The 22,801-nt window shown below is 56.7% G+C and overlaps 1 protein-coding gene across 1 annotated transcript; it reads right to left on the bottom strand.

The window, feature by feature from the left end:
* Window positions 1-1,142: 1,142 nt before the first annotated feature.
* Window positions 1,143-22,245, bottom strand: TEAD3 (TEA domain transcription factor 3). The gene is made up of 13 exons (XM_074333928.2): window positions 22,046-22,245; window positions 13,207-13,458; window positions 11,093-11,157; window positions 7,204-7,266; window positions 6,072-6,083; window positions 5,312-5,449; window positions 5,152-5,201; window positions 4,508-4,569; window positions 3,766-3,899; window positions 3,406-3,579; window positions 3,078-3,218; window positions 2,847-2,999; window positions 1,143-2,655 (listed from the first exon to the last, which is right to left on the bottom strand). Exons 2-13 carry the CDS (start codon window positions 13,211-13,213, stop codon window positions 2,542-2,544), a joined length of 1,113 nt encoding a protein of 370 aa, XP_074190029.2. The 5' UTR covers window positions 13,214-13,458; window positions 22,046-22,245; the 3' UTR covers window positions 1,143-2,541.
* Between the last annotated feature and the right edge of the window lie 556 nt (window positions 22,246-22,801).

Genomic DNA, 22,801 nt, shown 5'->3' with positions numbered 1-22,801 from the left:
CTGGTCATCACTCACTTCTGGATCTGTTACATTTGTGGTTGAGGGCAAGGGGAGAGTGAAAGCAAGGAGGCCGGCCATATGTCACTCAAATTTTCTGTGCGAGACCTACATTGTTCTAGAAGAAATTACCTGACGGTTGATTACTCCAGGAGAGCAGCGAAGGCCACAGCCCACGTGAAGATGCTTCAAGCACCTAATAGATGTGATCACCTATTAGTGCAGAGATTGGATTTTGCATCCAGCCCTAGGTCTGGCACACGGTGGGTCCTTTAGGAACAAATTTCTGCCTCCAGGGCCCCCTTCCACCTGCTTGGGGCTCCAGGCACCCTACTCATCCTACAAGTGACAGTCTGGGTTCCCTCCAGTGCAGTGGACCAAGACAAAGGCCACCCAATTATTTTATCAGGTGCATGGACTTGGAGTCAGGCAGATCAGGTTCAAATCCTGGTGTTGCCACTGATTGGCTGAGTGAGGAGAGCATTTAACCTCAGTCTGTTTCCCCATCTGTTAAGTTGGAGGTTGGACCAGAGTGATCTAGAAGAGATTTCTAGAGTGGGGTTGCCAGATGCAGCAAATGAAAATAGAGGATGTCCAGTTATCTGTACTTCAGATAAACAATGCATGTCCACTGAGGGTACCATCTCCCCACCCCCCACCCTGAGGTCCCTGCTGTGAGCTCAAGATGGCTCAGAGGGCAGAGCAGGGATTTCCCAGGCAGACAGGAGCAGACTATCCGGCTTCCCCTGCTAGCAGCCTTCCACTTGAGAGAATACTCATCCTCCTTGAGGCTCTTATGAGTATATGAGGACAGGATGGTGAGAACAGTAGTCGCCACTGTGAGGACAGGATTTAGCAGGGGGCCCATCAGTAGTATGACCTTGGGCAAGTCACTTCCCTTAGACAAGGCAACAGAAAGCGCAGGGCGGCACTGCACAGTTCCGTGTTCAGCTCATGGCAGGACGGGCTTGGGGAAAGGTTGGAGTTGGAAAGCTTTCATGGGACCCTTGAATCATAGCTGTTTGGACTTCGGGCTCCCCAGCAAATACAAGGGGGTGGGGTGACACACCAGGACCTAACCTAAGGGGAGCATCCACCTGAAGCTGTTTCAACCCAGAGGTCTGGCACACAACTGGTCACACAACTAACCCACAAACAAATAACTTTAATTTTTTTTTTTTTTTTTTGAGCAGGAACTGGGCCTTGAGAGCGCCTGCCCCAGCCCCGCGCCACATTTATGATATAACCCATCACAGCTGGATTTAAAAAATACACAAAAAATATATAATATACATTATAAAACCTAGGTTGGGTTTGAAGGTGGCCTGAGCGATATGCAAACTGTGAGGACCTTCAGGAAGCTCAGGGGTGGGGCGGGGCAGGGTTAGGAAGGGAAGTGGCACAGTACTTCATATGAAACATAAATACCCAGGGCAGCTGGTGGACAGGCCGAGCCAGCGGAAGGGCCTGGGTGTTGGGAAAGGGCAGCAGGGGAAGGGTTAACCTTCAGTTCCAGAACTAGGTCTGGGGAGCTGCTGCTCCAGGCAGGGAGACTGAGGTGGGGAAGAACACCAAACCCAAGTCTTGGGCAAGAGAAAATATCGAAGCCTTTTGCTGCCCCTGTTCCTAGGCCACTGGTCTGCCCAGAGGCCAGGACTCCACCTTCCTCCCTGACCCTTTAGCCTATTTCTGAGCCTGGGGTTGCCCCCAGGGGCCTTCCTCCATCCGGAGGCTGCTGGGGGGTTGGCAAAGGATCTGGGCCAGGGCAGCGTGGGGGAGGTGGGCACAGGAGGCCCCTGCTGGATTGCAGGCTGATAGAGGGCGCCCAACAGGTGCTGAGTACCTTATGCTCCCTTTCCTGCCTGGTCAGAAGTAGCTGCTCCCGAGTCTGAGGACCCGCGCCCCTCAGCGTAGAACCTCTCCCGCCCCCTGGGGCCGGTCCTGCTGCAGGGAGGTAGTGTAAACCTGGGCTCTGGGGGCAGACGGCCTTGGGTGAGAACTCCCACGCTGCCCATCACCCTCATAGGTTCCTCAGCACCTCATCTGGACACAGACCCATGCTTGCCTTGCAGGGTCTGAGGATGGCATGAGGCATGCAGGGCGCCTGGCATACAGCAAGTGCAAAGAAAGTGTGGGCCCCTCTCTCTTCTCAACCCAACCACAACTTGACATTCTCCTTCCTGGGCTCTGCATTTGGCCTCCCCTCCATTCGACATTTACCCACCGTCACACTCCCCTGAGAGGCCAGTGGCCACACACACCCAAAGGTATCCTATTCCTTCGAGGCTGGGCAGAACCAGGTGATGGTGGCTCGGAGTCCCAGCCAGGCTGCCCCATGGCTGAGCCTCCCCCCTCCTCTCCCACAATTAAAGCGCAGAACAGTGACAGGGAGTGTGTGTGCTGGGGTAGGTGGGGAGACCTCCTGGGTCCTGGGCCTGAGGCCTGGCAGGCAGATGAATCCTCAATCCTGGAGCCCCGGGGTGCCAGGCAGGTGTGTGGAGAAGATGCTCATCCTGGATCCTGGTCGTAGGGGCAGAGGGCACGCTAGTCTTTGACAAGCTTGTAGACGTGGTGCTGGGCCCCGTGCTCACTGGTGGAGACTTCAAAGACGAAAGCAATGACGAGCAGGGTCTCCTGGGAGTCCCGGCTCGTGACCACCTGGCGGCAGGGCAGGAGATTCAGGTCAGGTGGCACAGGGCCGAGGCTGTGGGGGCTAGGCAGACCCTGCTTCTCTCCACGGCTGAGTCTCTTCCTCTGACTGATGGGTCCAGCCACTCCCACTTTTGAGGCCCCTGTGCCTGGCACCCTCCCGGGACGGGACCCCCCACAAGCCCTGCTCCCCCCACAACCTGCAGGATGGTGAAGTTCTCCAGGACACTGTTCATCATGTACTTCTCAGGCAGGTGTTTCAGCTTGTGGATGAAGTTGATCATGTACTCACACATGGGCGAGCGGTGGATGCGGTACACGAAGCGCCCATTCTCCAGCCTGGCGTACTCGGTCTGCGGGAGCGGCAGACAAGGCATCACTCTGCCCGCCTGTCCCTGGCCCCCCACCTCTACCCGTGGGCCCCCACTCACCTCCACCTTCTCCACCACCTGCTTGCCAAAGGAGCACACCTTGGTGGAGACACTGATAGTCATGCTATCGGCTGAGCTGTACTGGGAGCTGACGCCATAGAAGGCTCCCGGGCCCTCCTGGATGGTGCTGTTGAGGTCGGCCTGGAGGAGGGGGCGGGGGTGGCATTAGGTGCTGGAGGGGCCACAGGGAGGCTTCCCGCCATACCACGTCAGCATCCTGCCCCAGGACCCATCTCTAGCACTCTGCCTACAGGCCACGGGGAAAGCGGTGGTCAGCAGGGTGGGGCGGGGACCACATGTGGGCGAAGGGTGCTCGGGAGCAGCTCACCCAGAACTTGACCAGGAAGAAGGCATTAGGGGGCCCCTTCTCATAGAGCTCCTTCAGTCCGCCCTTTTTCTCAGGAAACTTGTCATAGATCTGACGCACGTCGACTGCCTCCAGGGGTGGGTCGGAGAAGGCGGGGTTCGTCTGGCCGATGTGCACAAACAGGTGTTTGCTGTACTGTGGGGAGGGCCCAGTACCGGGTCAGGAGAGCACTCACGTGCGCGGGCCCAGGAGGGCTGCACGGGGACAGAACTGCTGCCCCATGGCTTCCCAACCCCATAACCCTGAACTGTGGCCCTGCACCACCACGCCGGGGTCTCCCCACAACTGCACCAACCGTCGCCCCCACCCCAAACACATTACCGTGTCAGGGTCTCGCTGCACCTCCACGAAGGCGGAATACTCGAGGAGCCGCAGCCGCGAGGAGGCGATGGTGCGGTCCTGCCACACGGGCACGGAGGCAGCTGCTGGAGGGGGCGGGGCCAGGGGCTCATAACCTGGAGGACAAGACTGGGGGTCATCTGCGGGGCACGTGGTTACGTACAGTACAGAATGGCCCCGGCCTACACAGAGCCTTTGTGCAAATTAGGAAACGGCGCGCCTTTTGGGTAGGAACACAGGCCGGATTTTGACTCCCCTGTCCTTGTATGGTGCACAACCACGTGTGGTGACCCTAGTAGTAAAAATCAGTGGATTTTTCCTGTCACTGTAAATTGTGTTCAAACAGAAAAATACAGAAAGTCAAAAGGGAAAAATAAAAATTACCCAGAATCCCAACACCTCGAGCAAATCAAACTCATGATATTTGTGTATTTCCTTATGAGGAATTTTATACACATACAGTGTATAATTGTATTACTTTTGGTGGTGTGTACTTACAGCAGAGTTCTGGAAGTAACATCATAAAAGGTAAGGGGGCTATTCCTGGTCTGTCCCAATCCCCTATAGATGCCACCCACTTCTCCCAGTGCGCACGAGCGTGCACACACACACACACACACACACACACACATACACACACACAGTTGGGCCCCAGTTCTTCAGAGCAGAGGTACAGGTGCCAAGTTTGGGACAGTTGGTGGTGGCAGCCTCATGGGGAACTTACTGCTGAGCGTCGGTGGCAGGGGCGGCTGGATGGGGTAGGCTGGCTGTGCGAAGGGCTTGATGCTGCAGACAGGAACACAGCCTGGTTAAAGGGTCACCCCTTTCTCCACATTCCCCCCTGGCCCAGTCAATCAGGGTCTCATCTGGGATCCCCATAGGGAGTCACCCAGGCTTTCTGGGGAGGCCCAGAAATGCAAGCTAACAAGCTAACTCACAAGCTTTTGTTTTCTCCACATGTTAACTTTTGTGAAATCCTGCTGCATCTCACAATTGATGTGCACATTTAATGTAGCATTTCAACCCCACCCTGAAGAGCTGTTCATCAAACTGAAGGTGTGTCTCAGGATGAAAGTCATCTTAGAATTGAAGGAATCAAGTACACTCGACTACCTAATTCGTTGACTGAGATGGATTCGGAGATTAACTGAGTGAAAAATAATTGAAGGACAGCTGACAAGTGGATGAGTGGGTTGATGAATGAACAAACACATGAATGAATAGACAGACGCATTAGCCCTTTCACTGGAGCTCTCCATCTCTCTGTTTCTGAATTAAAACTTTGCTCAGCTATTGTTGGAACCCAGATGGGAGGAAAAGTTTAGTGCAGCTGCCAAGGGTGTGGGAAGGATACACCACAATACTCACTCCTGAGAGGGTCCAGGCTGCTGTCCCAGGAGAGGGGGGCTGCTCCAGAACTGCAGAGATAGGACAAAGCCCAGGGGCCCCTCAGTATCCATGCCCCTCACCACAGCCCGGCCCTGAAGGCACTCCCTCACCCCAGCTCCACCTCCCAGGACCCCTATACCCGTGAGGAGGTGGAGAAGACGGCCTGGGGCAGAGGGGAGGGTGGGCTGAACTTGTTCTGTAGAACACTGGCGGAGACAATCTGGGCGGAGGACATGGACGCCATGCTCTGGAGGGCTTTGTCCTTGGAGACCTGGTCCTGGAGAGGGGACGGGTCACGTGAGGCCTGGGCCAGGCCAGAGACAGGACAAGGGCTTGCCTCAGGCCCCCCTCCCAGGTTCTCAGGGCTGTGGGGAGTACAAGTCTGGATTACAGCCCCAGCTCTGCTGTGTGGGCTAAGGAGTCTTGGCCCCTCTCTGGGCCTGTCTCCTAAGTGTACATCACCGCTCTGACTGCAATCCACAGTAAGAAACAATTTTTATTCCATAACTCAGTATGTACCAAAATATTTCACCTTATTTTTTTTATTGTGTGTGTGTGTCATGTACTGTCATATTTTCTATTCTATTTTATCAGTGGTTCCCCAAATTTGGTTCGTGGACCTAGAGCACCACGTCACCTGGAAGCTCGTTAGAAATGCAATTTCTCAGGCCCCAGCTCAGTCCTACTGCATCAGGAACTCTGAGTGTGAGGCCCAAAACTCTGCCTTCAGAAGCCCTCCAGGTGACTCTGATGCAAGCTAACGTTTGAGAACCATTACACTTCATTTTTAAAAATCCTGTTTGCAAACCTATTACACTGATTTACAACCCATAATATGAAAATCTTAGATGAGGTGTTCTGTCCCTAACTCCCGCCAGCGGAGGGGTGGTGCTACTTACCAGGTTCATGGCCTGCGAAGGAGAGGGAGAATGGATTAGAGGAGGGACACATGAAGGCTCCATGGGGTGGGGGGACGTGTCTTTTCACCTCCCTCCACTCCGTGCCCACCTGGCTCTCAGCTTCCAAGGAACCCAGGGAAGCTCAGAGGCAGCTGTGGACCTTCCCCCTGCCCCACTGCCACCCAGAGGGAGTGCTTGCCAGCTGGGGGTGCCCCAGATAGGGTAGGGTGACAGAGGACAGGCTGGAGACCTAGATGGTGGACCAAGCTGATGCCCCTTGGGTCTGTCCATGTCCTCTGGAGCTGTGCTACAGGCATGGAGCACTGGGGTGTGAGGCTCAGTCTGTTGGGTATCTATGGGCAGCGAGAAGAAGATGCAGCCTACAGGGGCCCTGACAAGGGCCCAGGCCATGAACCCCAGGCTCCGAGATGCTCAGTCACAGAGCAGCCAGGATTGAGTGTCCAATGCAAGGAACGGCCATGCCCCCCACCACAGCTCTGGCAGCCAATACCCTCCAGTGTCTCCTCCCTGCCCACCTGAAGTCCCCAGGCAATAAGCAAGGAGCAATTAGGAGGAAGGAGAAAAAGGAAAACGGAGAAGAAGAGAGGTGGGCCTTAGTGGCCCCTAGATGGTCTTCCTCGCCCTCACTGTAGGGCTCGCTGTCCCCTTGGGCTCCTGCTCAGTCTGTAGGGGCTGTGGCCCTGTGTAGCCTGAAGCAGACTTCGGGCTTCTCGCTGCTGTTTGTGTTTCTGAGACCCCTCCACCTCCAATAGTTCCTCAGCCTCCTCCCTGCCCCAAGCTGGGGTCAGAGAGCAGCAACAAGCCTGGGCCGGCCAGGCCAAGCGGCAAAGGACCCCATACCTTCAGCTTGGACTGAATCTCCCGAGATTTCCGCCTGGCTAGAACCTGCAAGTGGCTAGAGACCTGTAGAGAGAGAGAGAAAGAGAGAGAGAGAGAAAGAAAAAGAGCAGAAAGAGTGGAAGAGGCAAGAACAGAGCTTTAACCAGAAAAGAGGCACAGTGGGGCCAGAGAGCTGGCCAAGGCAGAGGCCTGAGCCGTGCAGATAGTGGTGGAGGCGCCGTGGAAAGGGGCCGAGGAGGGGCTGGAGGCCCCAGTTAGGCGCCCAACGTACCTTGATGCCAACCTGGTACTCCCGCACCTTCTTCCGAGCTAGAACCTGTATGTGGCTGGACACCTAGGGGCCGCCCCGCGCCCAGCCAGAGAGGAAAACACAGACAGTGAGGAGGCACAGCACGGGGTGGTCACAGGTAAGGAGCATCCCAGCCCTCATCTCTGGGAACAAATAAAAGTGGGGGGAACTGTGGGGCCCCTGTGGGCAGACACACCTCAGTCCTGCCAATTCTGCTCTCTTCTTGACCGTCTTGATCGAGAGCCTACAGGGGCTTCTGAGACCACCATGTACAGTTATACAGGTTGTTCACTGCACAAGAGCTCCCGGTCCAGTAAGGGCTAAAATCCAGTCCAAGCTCTGCTGGCCAAGCTATGTGCCCTGGTATAGGGATGCATCTAACCCAGAGGAAGAACATCCTTTTATTTTTCCCCAAAAGGGGTGACTTTTTGTCACTGGTATCCTCAGAGGAGAACACTGTTTTCTAATTGGCACCACAGAGGCTAACAATGGCCATAATGTTGCTTCTGGCCATCAGACTGTGTATTAGGCCATGTCCTCTACCAAAGATCTCCCCTTGTACCATTGCCTAAGTCTTCCTATCAACCCCAACAACTTGCCGGCCTATAGAACCAGGCCTGGTCCTACTCCTGCTTTGCTCATGCAGCTTCTTCCCCCAACATGCCTTCCTTTTCCTTGCAACAAACGGCAGTGTACATACACAGTAGATGCTCTTAATTCCATATCTTCTCTGGCACCTGCTCCCCGCAGCCTCCCTCGCCTGGCAAACCTGAGCTAATCACAGCCTAGATGTGTGTGCCATGGGCTTGCACAATAGACCCTTGACCCTGAGCCTCAGAGAACGTACAGGTCACTGTTTTCCCCAGGAAACACAAGGGAACACATGGCTCCTCTCGGCTGCTTCACACTTTCATTATCAGCCATTGCTCTTGGCTTGCTTTGCTAGTTGTTTTTTATCCCCACAAAGAAAGTTTCCTCTTCTACACATAGTAACTGAAAGTTACTACATATGTGACGCTGGGCGGCCCCCACACTACTTGGTTAGGACCCAGGTACTCCTCATACTGCACAGGAATCAGACACACATCCAGCAAGATTATTCATCACTTCGTGTCATGACAGTTAACTGGTGTTTACTGAGCACACCTACTATCGTTCTCAGCACTTTACCCAGACCCATTCGTCTGACATTTACAGCAACACTAAGAAGTCAATACTTCTATGATTTCCAATTTACAGATGATGAAACCAAAGCACAGAGAGGTTGAGCGGCCTACCAAGGTCACACAGCTGGAGACTAGAGCTGGGAATTGAACCCAGGTGGCCTGACTCCAGGGCCTATTTGCTCTGGTACCCATTTATGGTACCAGGATTCTTTCAGACATTTAACACAGATGACCACCTCCAATGGTCAGCTCTGTGATAGGTGAGGGTCACATAGGACTTAATCCTAATGTCATAGGTAGCTGTTTTTTTTCCAACATGGAGGTATTGTACTTGCTACTAATTGCTGTCTATAGCTGTAAAAAAAAAAAAAAAAAAAAAAGCCTAAAACTGCATTTTTAAAACCAAAAATAAAATAAAAATAACCTTGCCTATCAGTTGGTTGTTCTTTGCGACACAGAAAGACATGTCTTGTCCTGACAACTAAAGGGTGAGCCCCCTTTTAAGGAGATAGTAGACATCAGAGTTCTACCGTGTTTCCCCGAAAATAAGACCGGGTGTTATATTAAGGTTTGCTCCAAAAGACGCATTAGGGCTTATGTTCAGGGGATGTCATCCTGAAAAATCATGCTAGGGCTTATTTTCCGGTTAGGTCTTATTTTTGGGGAAACACGGTAAGAAAAAAGAGTTAGAGGACTGCTACCCTTGCAAAATGACAAAGGCCAGCGGTTTTGAAAATTCTAGGCTTGCCGACAGCTGGTTTTATTGATAATTATTTTATAATTTTATTTTACAATTAAAATCAAACCTCATTGGCCGGCCAGCCTTCCGTGCTACGTGGCCTGGAGCAGGTACAATGCTGGGCCTCAGGTCAAAGTGATGGAGCGCAAAGATCCCTCCGCCCTTCCCACTCTGACAAAGCTCCTATAAACACATCTTCTGGGTGAAGCAGGGCATGCCGAGACAGTGCCTTCTCCTGCGCCAGGGATGGCTTTCTGTTTACAATGACCATGATGAACACAGCAACAGCAGCAGCCAATTCTTGCACAGCGCTTATTCTGCTGGAAGTGTTTTCACGTATTAGCTAATTTAATGGATGAAGGGCGAGGGCTGGGAGGCAAAGCACGCCCTCGCCGCAGGACCGGAGCAGGTATTTGAACCCAGGGGTCTGGTCTGTGCTCCTCCTGTAGTCCCAGGCTCCAGGAAACAGGGCCGTGGACTGTCAGGTTCCCTACTGCAGCCCTAGTGCCTAGAACATAGCAGTAGCTCAACAATTTGCTAAGCGAATCATGAATCATGCTGGGCAACGTGAGCTGGCCGGGGACAGTGGTTAGTAAATGCCTGAATAAAAGAGGGAGCGTTTCGGATCCCACCATGAGTGGGTGGACTCAAAATCTTCCTTTGAGACAGTGGGGTAGGACAGGTCAGGCTTGTCATATGCATACATGGGGTCCTGGGGAGGTGGATGCAAGGTCCAAACCCCCTCCAGATGCCAGGGAGAGTAAGAGGGCTGAGCGTCAGAGGTGGCCTCTATTCCTCCAGGTGCCTGCCTCTCTCCCAGGCACCCTAGGTGCAAATGACTCCCTTCAGGTTTCCTGTCACCACGCTGCTACCCTCCCTGGGCTGCAAGCCGCCCAGTCATCTCTCAAATCATTTGTTTCCATCCCCACCACCACCATCTTCACCACTGCCACTAACCTGGCCACCATTGCTGTTGACCTAGGTCCCTGCCTCTGCCTGGCCCTAATCCATTGCCCGACTGCTCCAGGGCCAACATTCTACTCCCAGCTCTATTCCCTTTCATGGCCCCCAGCTGCCCCGGGAAACCTGTCCCTCAGGCTTCCAGCCAAGTCTCTCACCACCAGCCTTCAGCTCTTCTGACCCCTCCATCTACCACCCCACCCCACTCCACCCCACACTGCTGACTGAAGGCTCTTTCCTGCCTAGTGGGTTGAATCCTGTATCCACCATCCACCAGCCGATCGACCTTGAGGAAGTTACGTAACTTCCCCGTGCCTCGGTTTCCTCATCTGTAAAATGGAGATAATTATTATACCTACCTTGTAAGGTTGCTGTGGGGGTCAAATGAATTAATATGAAGTTAGCTCTGTATGGGTTCACAATTAGTGTTTGTATATCCAACCTTCTTAGCTTGGAAGAATCCTCTCCCTTTTTTTCTGCCTGGCTAAATCCTATTTCTTTTTAAAAATGCATCTTGAGTGTCGCCTCCTCTAGGAAGCCTTCCTAGCTCTCCTTCCCTTCACCTGCCTGGTCCAGGTTAGATGCTTGTCTGCCAGCACCCGGCATACACCCCAATCTCAGCCATGCCACCCTGCTCTGCACTCGTCCCTCCAACTGTCTGTCTCCGTGAGTGGTCAGTGGGCCTCCCAGGGCAGTGACCACGCAGCTGCCCCAGCTGCCCCATGGGGCTTATCTGTGGTCACTGAACCAAAGGCCTTGGGTGGTGTGGTGGGTGGTCAGAGAAGACAGTGGGAAGAGTGATGGAGCAGCTTGAGGGGGTGTAAAGTCTTAGTCGAGGGCAGGAGAGTAGGATGGGTGAAGGGGCAGCTCCGAGGAGGTGGGCAGGGCAGTGGGAATAGCTTCGGATGAAAGGGGCTGAAAGGAGGCAGCTGAGAGTGTGTGAGTGTGTGAGCGTGTGTGTGTGCGCACACGCGCAGAGGGGCCACAACATAAATAGTCTGTTTACCTGTTTTCTTGTTCGAGTCTTCCCCGTTCTCAACTTAATATAGCGTGCGATCAACTCATTCCGACCTAGATTGGGGTAAGAGAAAAAAAATGAGTGGGTGAAAGGGGGAGCCAGTGGCTGGAGACCGCCCACACCATGGCCCTCCCCGAAACACTGCTCCTGTTCCCTCCTCGCCCTCAAGGGCACAAGCAGGGCAGGCCAGGGTGGTAGGGAAATCCCAGGCGCTCCCCTGACAGCCTCCAGGACCTGGGGGGCTGCTCGTTGGGGGAGGGGGTGAGTTGGGGCTGCAGAGTAGGAGGGAGGTGGAACAATGTCAGGCAGCCAGACAGGTTTCCCTGCAGACAGACAGGGACAGGTGTGGCCCAAGGGCGGCAGGACAGCTGGGCCCCTCATTCCCAGCCCCCAGCACTGCTTCCTTCCTCCAGGGCTTGTCACCAGCTTCAGATGTCCGAGTGTATGTACTCGTGTGCAAGTGAGGCCTGACCCAGGCGGCAGACATCTCGGTTAACGCCGCCATGAGTGTCCGAGAGGTTCTGGCCTGGGTTCCTATCCTAGCTGTCCTTGCCATGAGGGGAGACCCAGGACAAGTCCCTTCCCTTCTCGGGTGAAACAGGCGGGAAGACCAGATGGTCTCCAACACACCTCCCACACTCATAGCCTGTGTCAAGTCGTGTAACTGAGCCTGTCACCCCCATGTCACCGGTTATCAGTGTCTCTCCGCCCTATGAGAGACAGCCCAACTGCCTGTCAGCCGTTGGGTGGAGGGCTCTGCTCAGCACCATGGACCCTCTGAGGGCCCAGCAGCTGGCCAGCGTCCCGGGGGCTTGCCCCTGAGGGGTGCTTGGGACACGTGGCTAAGTATTCGTGAGCATCCTCAGGCTGTACACCTCTTACCCCCCAATCCAGGCCCCATGCCCCCTAACCTCACAGCCTCCCCAGATCCCCACATTCTCCAAATTCCTCTCCAATGACAGCAGCAGCCCCACTGCTCCTCCCTTCCTGCCTGCCCGCTCCACCCCACTCCCCCCGCCCTGTCTAAAAATACCCTTTGGGGCTGCCCCAGCCATCTGGGAGGTAGCAGTGGGGGCAGACGGCCCCTGCCCTCTGGAAGGTACCCTGGAATACCTACCTGCCCCATGAGTGGGGCCCTGGTGCTAGGCGTAGGTGTGGCAAGTGGGTGGGGGCGGGGGACATGGGGCAGCCCTTACCACTTGGCCCAGAGAAGACAGTGGGAAGAGTGATGGAGCAGCTTGAGGGGGTGTAAAGTCTTAGTCGAGGGCAGGAGAGTAGGCTGGGTGAAGGGGCAGCTCCGAGGAGGTGGGCAGGGCAGCTGTCTTCTTCCTGCACCCGCCATGGTACTGGGTGCTGGGAGAGGACAAGCTGAGAGCTGCCTCACTCAACCATTGGGAGGGTTGGAGGGAGTTGGCAAAGAGCCAGGCCCAGAAGGGTTGAGTTATCCCAAAAATGTAGCTCTGGGAGAGCCCTCTCAGGGCTGGACAAGAGGCGGACACTTCCTTCTGGAGGCAAGAGGTGGGCAAGGTGGCAAAGAGAGGGGCCAGCACAGCAGGAGAGACTTGGGAGGGAGCCTGAGGAGTGAAGGAGTCTCCCCAGCCCTCTTCCTAACGCGGGCCCTGTCACACTGACTCCCCCCAACCTCGCAGCCCTCCCCTCCCCCACGCACAGGAGGCAACTCACCAGTGAGAAACCCTGCTCTGTGCAGACACCCGCCCCAGGCCTCACCCCTCAGGCTCCCCTACATCCTCCCAGGAAAGGGACCTTCTCCCAGGCCTAGCCCAGAGCACACTGGACTGACCCAGTTTCCTGGGCCCACTGAGTCACTGCAAAACCTCCAGGCCAGCAGCAGGGAGGAGAGAAGCAGATGGGGTGTCGAGGTATGGGCCGAGCTCTCTCCAGTGGAGGGGGCAAGCCTGGCTTGTTTATGAGGAGGATCCAGACACACAGGCTTGCACGCCCAGACTCGCCCATGGCGGGCTGGCAGCCTGGAGACTTGGCCAAACCGGTTGGGTGAGGGGCAGAGAGCAGGGGGAGGGGCCAGGGAGTGCCGGGCTGCCTCCCCAGTCCTGTCCATGGTCCCTGGGCCTCCCTCCACGCACCGTACATCTTGCCCTCGTCCGACAGGATGATCTTGCGCCGGCCGCAGGGTGGGTAGATGGCCAGGGCCTCCTGGAAGCTCTGCTCGATGTCCGGGCTCCACACGCCCTCCGCGTCATTGTCCAGCCCCTTGTCCAGGCCCTCGGGCCCATCCTCCCGGGCCTCCCCGGGGCTGCTGCTGGCGTTCCAGCTGTTGGACGCTATTGTGCTGGTTACTCTGGGCTCCGGGCCTGAGCCCACCGGGCAGCCTGAGCCTGGGGGGAGACACAGGGGGTGAAGGCCAGGGTCCTCACCTGGCAACCTCCCACCCTAGGGGCAGGTGCTCTGAGTGGGGTGGAGGTCACCAGAGGTTATGCTTATTCAGTGCTGTGTGACCTTGGATGGGGTCTCCGTGAGGTTGTGAGGGTTAAAATTAAATGAGATCATGATAAAGTGCCAACCACACGGCCTGGCTCATAACCCTCATGACAATCCTGGTGGTGATCAATAACAACAATAATAATGCCTTATAGCTACCCAGCATTTTTGTGGGGGAAAGCACTTTTGTATTCATTCAATCCTCAGGTCTAAGGTAGGGAAGGCAAGGAGTGACGCTCATTATACAGACAAGGAAAAGCGAGGCTCACAAGGTCACACAGCTGTCAAAGGCATCATGATGAGCAAGGAGAGGAGGGACACGAGGGGCAGGGCCCAGCGTATTTGCAGCTCTCAGAGGGGCTCCTTGGCTCTCACTCTGCCAGCTCCTCCTCCTCCCTGTCAATGGGATCCAAACCAGGGACCGCCCCCCACCCCTTATTCTCCCCCCAGCAACCCTGCTGAGGACCTGCTGTGGGATGAGGAGGGTCCCAGACCCAGGAAAAGTGGGGTTTTGCCTTCCCCAAAAGAACACTCTCAAGAACCCTGCCAAGGAACCTAAACATAGGGCAGGAAGTGCCCCAGGAATTGCAAGCAAGACGCTGGCTGGCAAGGGAGCAGCTGAGAGGGTGCCTGGCCAGCAGCCTTGCTCAACCCCACCCGCTCCTCCGTCCCACTTCCTGTTCCCGCACCTCCTGGCCCTACAGCAGCCCATAAACCACCCACACACCCGCCCCTGCCCTGGCCCACATCACGGATGGGCCAGGGCTCTGTAAACTCTGCTTCCCTGCACAAGCCAGGCTGGGTTATTAATTTAGACCACTCCCAGTCAGTCCCCCCAACACACACAGCCCCAAGGCTCCCCCACCTTTAGCCTCAGAATCTGCACATCCAATGTATACCAAGGTCCTGGGAGCCTCAGAGCCCAAGATGGCTAGATCCTGAGACTTCTCTCAGGGCTGCAGGCAAAGTGGGAGCAGGGTAGAAAGGTGGGGGATCCCCTCAGAAGCCATGGAATTCTTTCCCCTCAGACATAAATTCTATGTCCTGACAAATGCGGGGATTCTCCCTGTGGGACTACCTGCTTGCTTAGGGAGGCCTGAAGCAGGTTGCTAGTGGCATGGGATGGCGAGGGCCTGGGGGGCCTGAATGTCAGATGGATATAAAGTTTAGACTTAATATTACTACTAATGACAGCACCTGCCATATGACAGGCACTGTGCTGGAATTTTACACACATTGATTCATTTAATCCTCACAATAACCTATGGGGTAGATACTATTATTATTCCCATTTCACAGATGAGAAAACCAAGAAACAGAGAGGTTAAGGCAACTTGCTCAAGAACCCACAGCTAGGAAGTGCTAGAGCCAGCTTCTGACCCCAGGCAATCTGGCTTCAATCTCTTAACCAAGGGGATGGGACTAAGAAGCTCCATCACCCGTTGCAAGAAAGGTGGCCCGGCTGTCATGGCAACTATCCCGAGTTGGCCCAGTGGGGTCCAGACCAGGGCGTCCCTTCAGTCCAAGTGGCTGGAGCAACTTCAAGGACCCCAACACTGCAGTACCCCTTTTGGTGAGGCCTCCACGACCACCAGGAATAGCTCTCCCACACCAGGGGGCATCCAGGGAGAGAGGAAACCATGCTTCTGACCAGTAAGGGGGCCACTCTCCTCTACTCCCGCCTGCCTCTCACTTCAGGGGGCTGTATCCCCATCTCCATCCTCCTCTCAATTCTGAGGCCAAGTTCTTGGAATAAAAATGTGAGGGAGCAGGGACTCTGGAGGACCCAGCAGCTCCTACGCTGAGGAAGCTGGGATGCAGGGCTACCTCCCACCAGATCTGACACTGCCACAAGCTACCAGAGGGGAGGCAGAAGAGGGGCTACAGTGAGCTCAGACCCCTCCCAACTGAATCCTCAATCCATTTCCCCCCAAATCTTTTCCTGCGGCCTCCCTCAGAGCAGCGGAGGCCCACTGCATGGGGGACCCTGGCAGCCCAACTTTTGAAAGCAACTTTCCTGCCTCCCCCAAGTCTCTGCCCGCCTCCCCTCATCCAGGCGGTGGCCCCCCTTCTCGGGGTGATGTCAGCCCCGCCCCGCCCCCCGCAGGAGCACTGTGGCCAAATATGGCGAACACAGCAGTGCTTGGGAGCTGGGACAGACTGGGGGGGCGGGGCAGCCCCTGGCTGGGACGCCTGGCAGCTGGTGAGGGGGAGGGGAGCCCAGGGGGCAGCTACAAGGACAGTCAAGGAGAGAAGTGGGACCACCGTCCCTTCCGCTGCCTCGTGGGCACATACCAGATTCACTTTCTAGGAACATTCGTGTGGGCAGAGGCACCAACACAGGGGTGTACAGGTGACCCCCACCCCACACAGCCATGCCTAAGAACATATGTGCAGGTATGCTGTGTGGGTGCCCGGGGAACACCCACATGAGAATGTCTGTACCCCCAGCTGAGGCACACCCATGGGCAATGGTGGGCAGGCAGCTGCCCCAGGCTGGGGACCGAACTGTGGTCTATCCTGCTGCACACTCAGGGGAGGGGTCTGGACTGGCTGCTGTAGGCTTCTCAGAGCTGTGGGATGAAGACAGAGGCCAGTGCGTGCCCACTCTCCTCTCCTACACCCCCAAAACACTGGGACCCAGCCTGGGGTGAGGCTACGGGCTCCTTAGACAGCTGCAGGGCTGAATCGAGGCAAATGTGGGACTCAGCCATGGTGGAGGGGGAGGACTCGAGAGGAGGTGAGAAGGCAGGCCTCCTGGGACGGCAGCCCCAGTCCCAGGGAGGGTCTCATCTCCCAGTACAGAGAGGGGGTGGGAGGGGTGGCAGGTCCCGCCTGGCTCCTTGTTGATTTGCCTGCCCAGGTCTAGAACCCCTGGACAGAGAGAGAGAGAGAGAGAGAGAGAGAGAGAGAGAGAGAGAGAGAGACACACACACACACACACACACACACACACACACACACACACACACACACACGTGCGCTCCCCCGCCCACCTCCCCCCCACACCCGCAGAAGCACAAATGGCAGAAAGACCCAGAGACAAGGGCAGACTTAGAAAGAAGCGAAGTTATTGCTGGGGGCTGGGGGCTGCGGCTAGCCACAACAGGGCCATGTCCAGGATGCCCCCACTCCTGTCCCATCTGCTCCCCCCACCTCTTTACAGATAACCTCCCATCTCCCTCTGAAGAGGCCCCGTTATTAAAACAGGCTGTGGTCTCACCTGTCTTTACCCTCAGTTTGACCTGCCACACTCGCTTCCCCTCTCCCAGGGGCCCCAGCCTTCAGGGGTCAGGAGGTGCCTCTGGGTGGTGGCCGGGATGGGAGCTAGAGGGCTGGGTGAGCAGGCTTTGGGGCCCTGGGGGAGATAAGGGTCACCTTGCTGCCCACTCCCCACCCTGGGGCCAGGCCTGCTGGAATAACTGGCTGGACAGCTCCAGGGATAGAAGCCAGAGCTGGGGCTTCTGCAGAGACCTTAGGCCCCCACCCCCCTAGGCCCCGCGGCCTCCAGACCACCCTGCCTTTCAAGTTTGGGGGCAGGCCTGAAGACTGGACTCCCCCAGAGCCTCTGCCCTGGTGGGGAATGCAGGCAAGGCATGTCTAGGCAGGTGCCCCCCCTTACCCCTCCCCTGCAGCAGCCCCACTGGGAGGACAAATTGAGGCTGGTGATTCTACTGGGTCTAGTGGCCAGCAGCTGTCCACTCTTGAGGGACCCTAGCCCCCAAAGGGCTCTCACTTTAAGTAATCACTCAAAGTGTGAAGAGAGGAATGAAATCAGCACTTCCATTCCAAATCCCTCCCCTGAACCTGGGCTGCGCTGACCAGCCAGGGGGCTGAGGATGGGAGGGCAGCTGATGAGGGTGAAGGGAGCCTCCCATCCCCTCTGCCTTTCCCCCCTTCTTCCCCACCCGCCCCCACAGCGGGACCAGCTGTTCTCCAGCTGCCAGAAGCTCCCACCCTAGAAGTAGCCCTGCTCTGGTTGGGACCAGAGAGAGCGGCAGGATGGGGATGGTGTCTGCTCCCCCACCCCAGCCCAAGGACCTCTGAGGGACCCTGCCAAGTGGCCACACCCTGCTAGGCTGGGGAGGCAGTACCCTCCTTCCTGGAGCAGGGTCGGGATCTTTACAGGAGAAAGCAATTTGCAGATCCCACTAGGAGGGAGGTGGGGGGCCTCCTCCCCTCTCCCCCCCGCTCATTAATGTGCTTCCAATTTGGGAATCAAGACTCTGTGCACGCCCCCTCCCAATACTCAGGGCACAGGCTTCTCAGGGAGCAGAGGGGCGGGGTAGCACCCAGGCTTCCCTCTCCAAAGCTCATGCTCACTGTCAGCGACCCCCTGGCTTCCACCAGCAGAGGTTTGACTCCCACCCTCAAATCTCTTGCAGAGAGAAGGGACCCAGTTCCCAGACTCGTTTCACCCCCACCCTGAGAGCCTGTCCTGTCTCCTCATCTTGTCCCACTCCAGTGAAGGCCAGGTATCCAAGCTGGGGGGAGACAGAGATGCAGCTAACAGGTAACTTGGGAACGTGGGTGACAGTTCTCAATGAACACAGCAGTGCCCCTACCCTAGCCTGCCTGAACCCAAGCCCTGGTACTCTCGTCACCTCTGAGCTGCTACCAGATACCCCCTCAGTCACCCACATTCTGAGAGTCCCAACGCCACTGTGTCTATAAACACATGCCTTTCTCTGCGCCCCTCTTCTTCCACACTGGCCTGCACTCACTGTCACCTGCCTCTCTCTCCTTTGTTTCCTTTTTAAAAAAATTTTATTGTGAGAAAATATACACACCATAACATTTCCTATGTTAACCATGTTTAAGCGCACAGTTCAGTGGCATTAAGTACATTCCTTGTTGTTTTTAACAGTTATCTTTTTCATGGTCCTCCACATGGACGCCACATGCATGGGGTCACAGGCCCCTAAATTAGTCACACACATTGTCCCATGCCACGTCTGGCACAGCCTGAAGGACGTCGCCCACACTGTCCTACAGTCCCAAACAATCTCACACAGTGACCACCCACGGAGGCAGGCTCAGTCACACCCGTCTCTCGCATGCAGCACACACGCAGTTTCTTGTGCTCAGTTTCACATACACACCTTACTTCACACTCAGCTTATCACGAGAGCTTCCTCAGCACACTTATGCTGTGTTGGATATAGCCCACCATGTCACAATGGTTTCTCCCTTACACACACACACACACACACACACACACACGCATTGGTTTTTCTCACACACAGTGTCATCAGTCACACACACAGACCATCAGTTTCGATCAACCTGAGACCACCTCATATGCTATTCACACACACATATAGCATCATAAGTAGTCACGCCACAGCGTCCTGTCACACAAAATGTCACTCATCCCAGTTCTGACACACACAGCATCATACAATTGCAGCATCCCTCACACACAGCATCCAAATCCCACCCAGTCTCAGACACAGGCTCACGATGATGGAGCCGCTTTTTTCATAAACATAACCTGTACGATGGCTGCTTGCACGTCACACACTAAGCACATCATGCACACAGTTTTTCTCACGTATGTGAAGTATCAGTGACACACAGTTTCTCTCACACACATGAATGTTATGATCACAATGTCACACAGTTTCTCTCGTGTATCTGTCCAGCCTCACATGCAGTCACACAACTGGTTGTACCTGGTTGTCTCTCACACACACATCCACCCACACAGTCTCACCCACACAGTTTCTTTCTCACACACATCCAGCGTCATACACAGTTGCACTCTCATTTCCCTCTATCACTTCCTGTCCTTTCAGGCCTGGCAGGGAGAACAGGAAACAATCAGCACTCTAGGAAACCTCAAGGGCTGAGGCTTTGGGATCCACAGTGATAGGATTCTGTGGCCCCTGCCTACAGTCCCCTGTGGGACGCTGAGAAGACAGGGGGAGCCCTCTCCCATCCGGTGTCTTCCCAGGGGGAGCAGCACCTCTCCTGCAGACTCCCTAGGCTGGCACAACACCAAGAGGGAGGGAAGGGCAAGGAAAGGCCATAAGGACAGCCAAGTGTGATCTGCTGACCTCTGCTCCTGTTTTGACCAGAGAAGCTCCTGCCATGGCCCCAGGGCTGCCCCAGAGATCTATGGAGACCTGGGTCCTCAAGGCCACCCCTGGAGCCCCACAGCTTCTGCAGCTCCCATGTAGGAAGAAGAGACTGACCTCTGAGCCACCTCCACACAAATCTGCAGCATTTAGAACCACCATGGCTCCCTGGCCCCCTGGGGTCCGGCACCACCAGCTCCCTACCCCACTCTCTTCACTGTGAGCAGGACCCTCTGCTGCTCTCTCCTTCCTGAGCGAAGAGGTGGGCAAGACTGAGCCTCTGTATCCTTCCAACTTGACAATGAACTCCTAGCAGGGTCTGGGAGGCAGGTAGAGGGGACCGCCATCCAAGTGGCCTCCAAACACCATTCATCCCATCCAGCCTTGTCAGACCCTACAACCACTTCAGAGGGCAAGTTTCCCCAACTCCACCTGGCCTTCCTGTCCCTCAACACATGCTGCCTGCAACCTTTTCAGCCACGCTTACCTGGTTTAGCTACTCCTCAGTCCCCTCCTGGTTTGCCCTCACCTTCTGCCTTAGACTCCTGGATCACCCACTCACCTCTCCAAACCCCACCAGGTTCAGGTTCCGTAATGGGAAGGCTAACTGACTAGCAGACAGAGACTCTGGGAGGAGCTCCGAGAAAAGGGACCTGAGAAGTCACTTATTCCCAGCAGGGAAACTGAGACCCACAGAGGCCCACCAAGATAACACAGCTGGTTAAAGGCATGGCTGGGACCAGATCTCTAATTTTTTGACCTCTTCTGTTGATGTTTCCTTCTGGTTTTGATATTTCCTCTACTGGCAGCATGTACCAGGGTCTGCAAACCTGAGGGTGAAGGCGGGAGCAGGGCCCAGGACACATACACACAGGTCTGTCCTGCCAATCAGTGACCACCCTACTCAGTCATTCCCCAGCCCAAATGCACCAATTAACATTAATTACTGTTCCTTCCCTAGGGGACTGGGGAAAGGCCCAAGAGGTTGAGAGTCCCATTGGCTCCCAGCCTCTCGCTGAGGAGGGGGCATCCAGGACGCATGAAGTCACCCTCACCAGATATCCTATTTAATAGAAGATACATCTGTCCATCTGCTGCCCACAGGGTGAGCAGGGATCCAAAAGACTATAGAAACATGTCCTGGGGTGGCACCCTTAGAGGAGCTACAAAGTCTGGAAGGGAGGAGGACATAATTCCCCCCAATCTCCAACTTCTGGGGACTTTGGATTTCCCTCCAGGCTGCCCCCAGCATTCCGGTCAAGGAGGTGTCTACACTGGGGTGGAACTTGTACACAAAACCAGGCCACAGGAGATGGGACACATACAGTAGCCCCTCAGGGCTGTGTCCAGCCCCCACCCCCATCCCCTGATCTCCTGGGCTACAAGTCCAGGCCTGACCTGGTTTTGCCTCTACCTGGAGAGAGGGAAGACACAGGGGGAGGTGCCCCCTGAGAAGCTCTCCCCCCAGGGCCTCACTCCCCCTTGTCCAGAAAGAATCAGCCCTAATCAGGGCCCCTCTCCCAGAAAGGTGACAGAGTGGGGTCTCAATGACAGAGGCTGGCTAGGCTGGAAACCAGATGCAAGACAGGCACTCCCACCTTCCCTCCCCAGGCTGGGTAAAGGGCATGACAGACAATGGTGGTGGTGATGATGGTAGTGGTGGTGGTGGGGACAGGCCGCCTTCAAACCTTCTAAAGTCTAAACAAGGGCTCTGAGGATGTGTGGCGAAGAGAAGGCCCCAAATCCAGCCCCCTTTGGAGCTGGGCTCACAGCGCTCATGGCTGGAACTCCGAACCTCCACCCCGACACAGGCGGCAGAATTGGAGGGAACTTAAGCCCCCTGCCTCTCAGGGGGCACACGCCCAGAGGGCGCAGCTTTGCTCCCAGACAGCCTCTACAATCCAGCGCAGCCGCGGGCACAGAGCGCAGGAGCCGGCCTGGGCGCCGGGAGGCCCGGCCCAAGGCCTGCGTGGAGCTGGGGCCCGGCGGGCTCCGGGAGAGCGCGAGCCGGAGTCCAAAGGGCGGCGGGGCCCGGGACCAGGAGCCCTGGGTACGAGTTTCCCGGTGGCAGGCCCCTTAAAACCCTGCGGCCCCCAGACCACTGCTTTGACACCCCAAACGCGGACGCTAGGACTGGCGATGGCACCGGGGACAGTCTCCTGGCTCCCCTACCTCCCCCGAACAACTAGTCCCGGTCGCGGGGGGGTGGGGGGGGTGGGCGGGGCTTCCCGTAGAGCTTTACCCCCCTTCCCTCTAAACTTCCCGGCACCCAAATCCGGGGCCACGGCACAGGCTGGACAATAGCTCGGGGACCCTGCCCCCCTCGAGTGCCCCCCCTACCCATAACCAACCAACCAAACCACCTCTCCTAGCCGGGCCTCCTCCCGGCGTCCTCCCGGCTTACCTGGTCCGAGCTCGCGGGGGCGCTCCGGCCGGGCCGCTCTGCCGGGCCCGAGGGAGCTGAGAGGGGGGCCGGGGAAGGGGGGTCGTGGGGAGGGGGCTGGCCGGAATGTGCGGAATGAGCAGGGCAGGAGCGGGAGGCGCCGGGCGCGGAGGAGGGAGTGAGCGGGACGGAAAGTTTGTGTTGAGGAGCCCGGCGGGGGGTGGGGGCTGCGGGAAAGGACGGGGCGGGGCGCGCAGGGGGGCGGGCACCGGCCGGGAGGGGCGGGGCTGCACGGAGCCGCCCCCACCCGGCGAGCAAGCTGCTCACCCGGTGGCTTCCCGACCCGCGGCCGCTCCCGGCCTTCCTGCGCCCGGGCGTCCCGCTCCTCGCCCGCGGGGGCGACAATCCCAGCCTGTCTCTGCACCCCGGGCCTTAGCCCACCTCCCCAGTACCCAGCCGGAATTTGGGGCTCCGGCCTGGGCGGGGCCGAGGGCGGAGCTCCCGCCTCCGAGACAGGTCTCCCGTCGAGGTCGGGGCCCGGGTGACGCGTCACAAGAAGCCCGGCGGAGTCGGAGCGCACGGGCCTCGGGACTCCCTACCCCACAACCCCAGTCCCGAGCCGCGGTGGTGGAGTGCCTGCTCCCGCCCAACAGCCCGCACCCCCTCCCCTCCCGGGACCCAGACCCGGCCCCGCCCTGGCGGCTGCGCCCGCCCTGCCTGGACCCGGTTTGTCTGGTTCTCCCCGAGAGGCTTGTTTCTCGAATTTCTCCCTTTTCC

The sequence above is a fragment of the Rhinolophus sinicus genome, chromosome 2 (assembly GCF_057876585.1).
Source record: "Rhinolophus sinicus isolate RSI-liver-muscle chromosome 2, RSI-T2T, whole genome shotgun sequence".
Classification (NCBI taxonomy): domain Eukaryota; kingdom Metazoa; phylum Chordata; class Mammalia; order Chiroptera; family Rhinolophidae; genus Rhinolophus; species Rhinolophus sinicus.
Note: the sequence above shows the minus strand (reverse complement) of the source record. Positions and strands in the feature narration are given on the sequence as shown.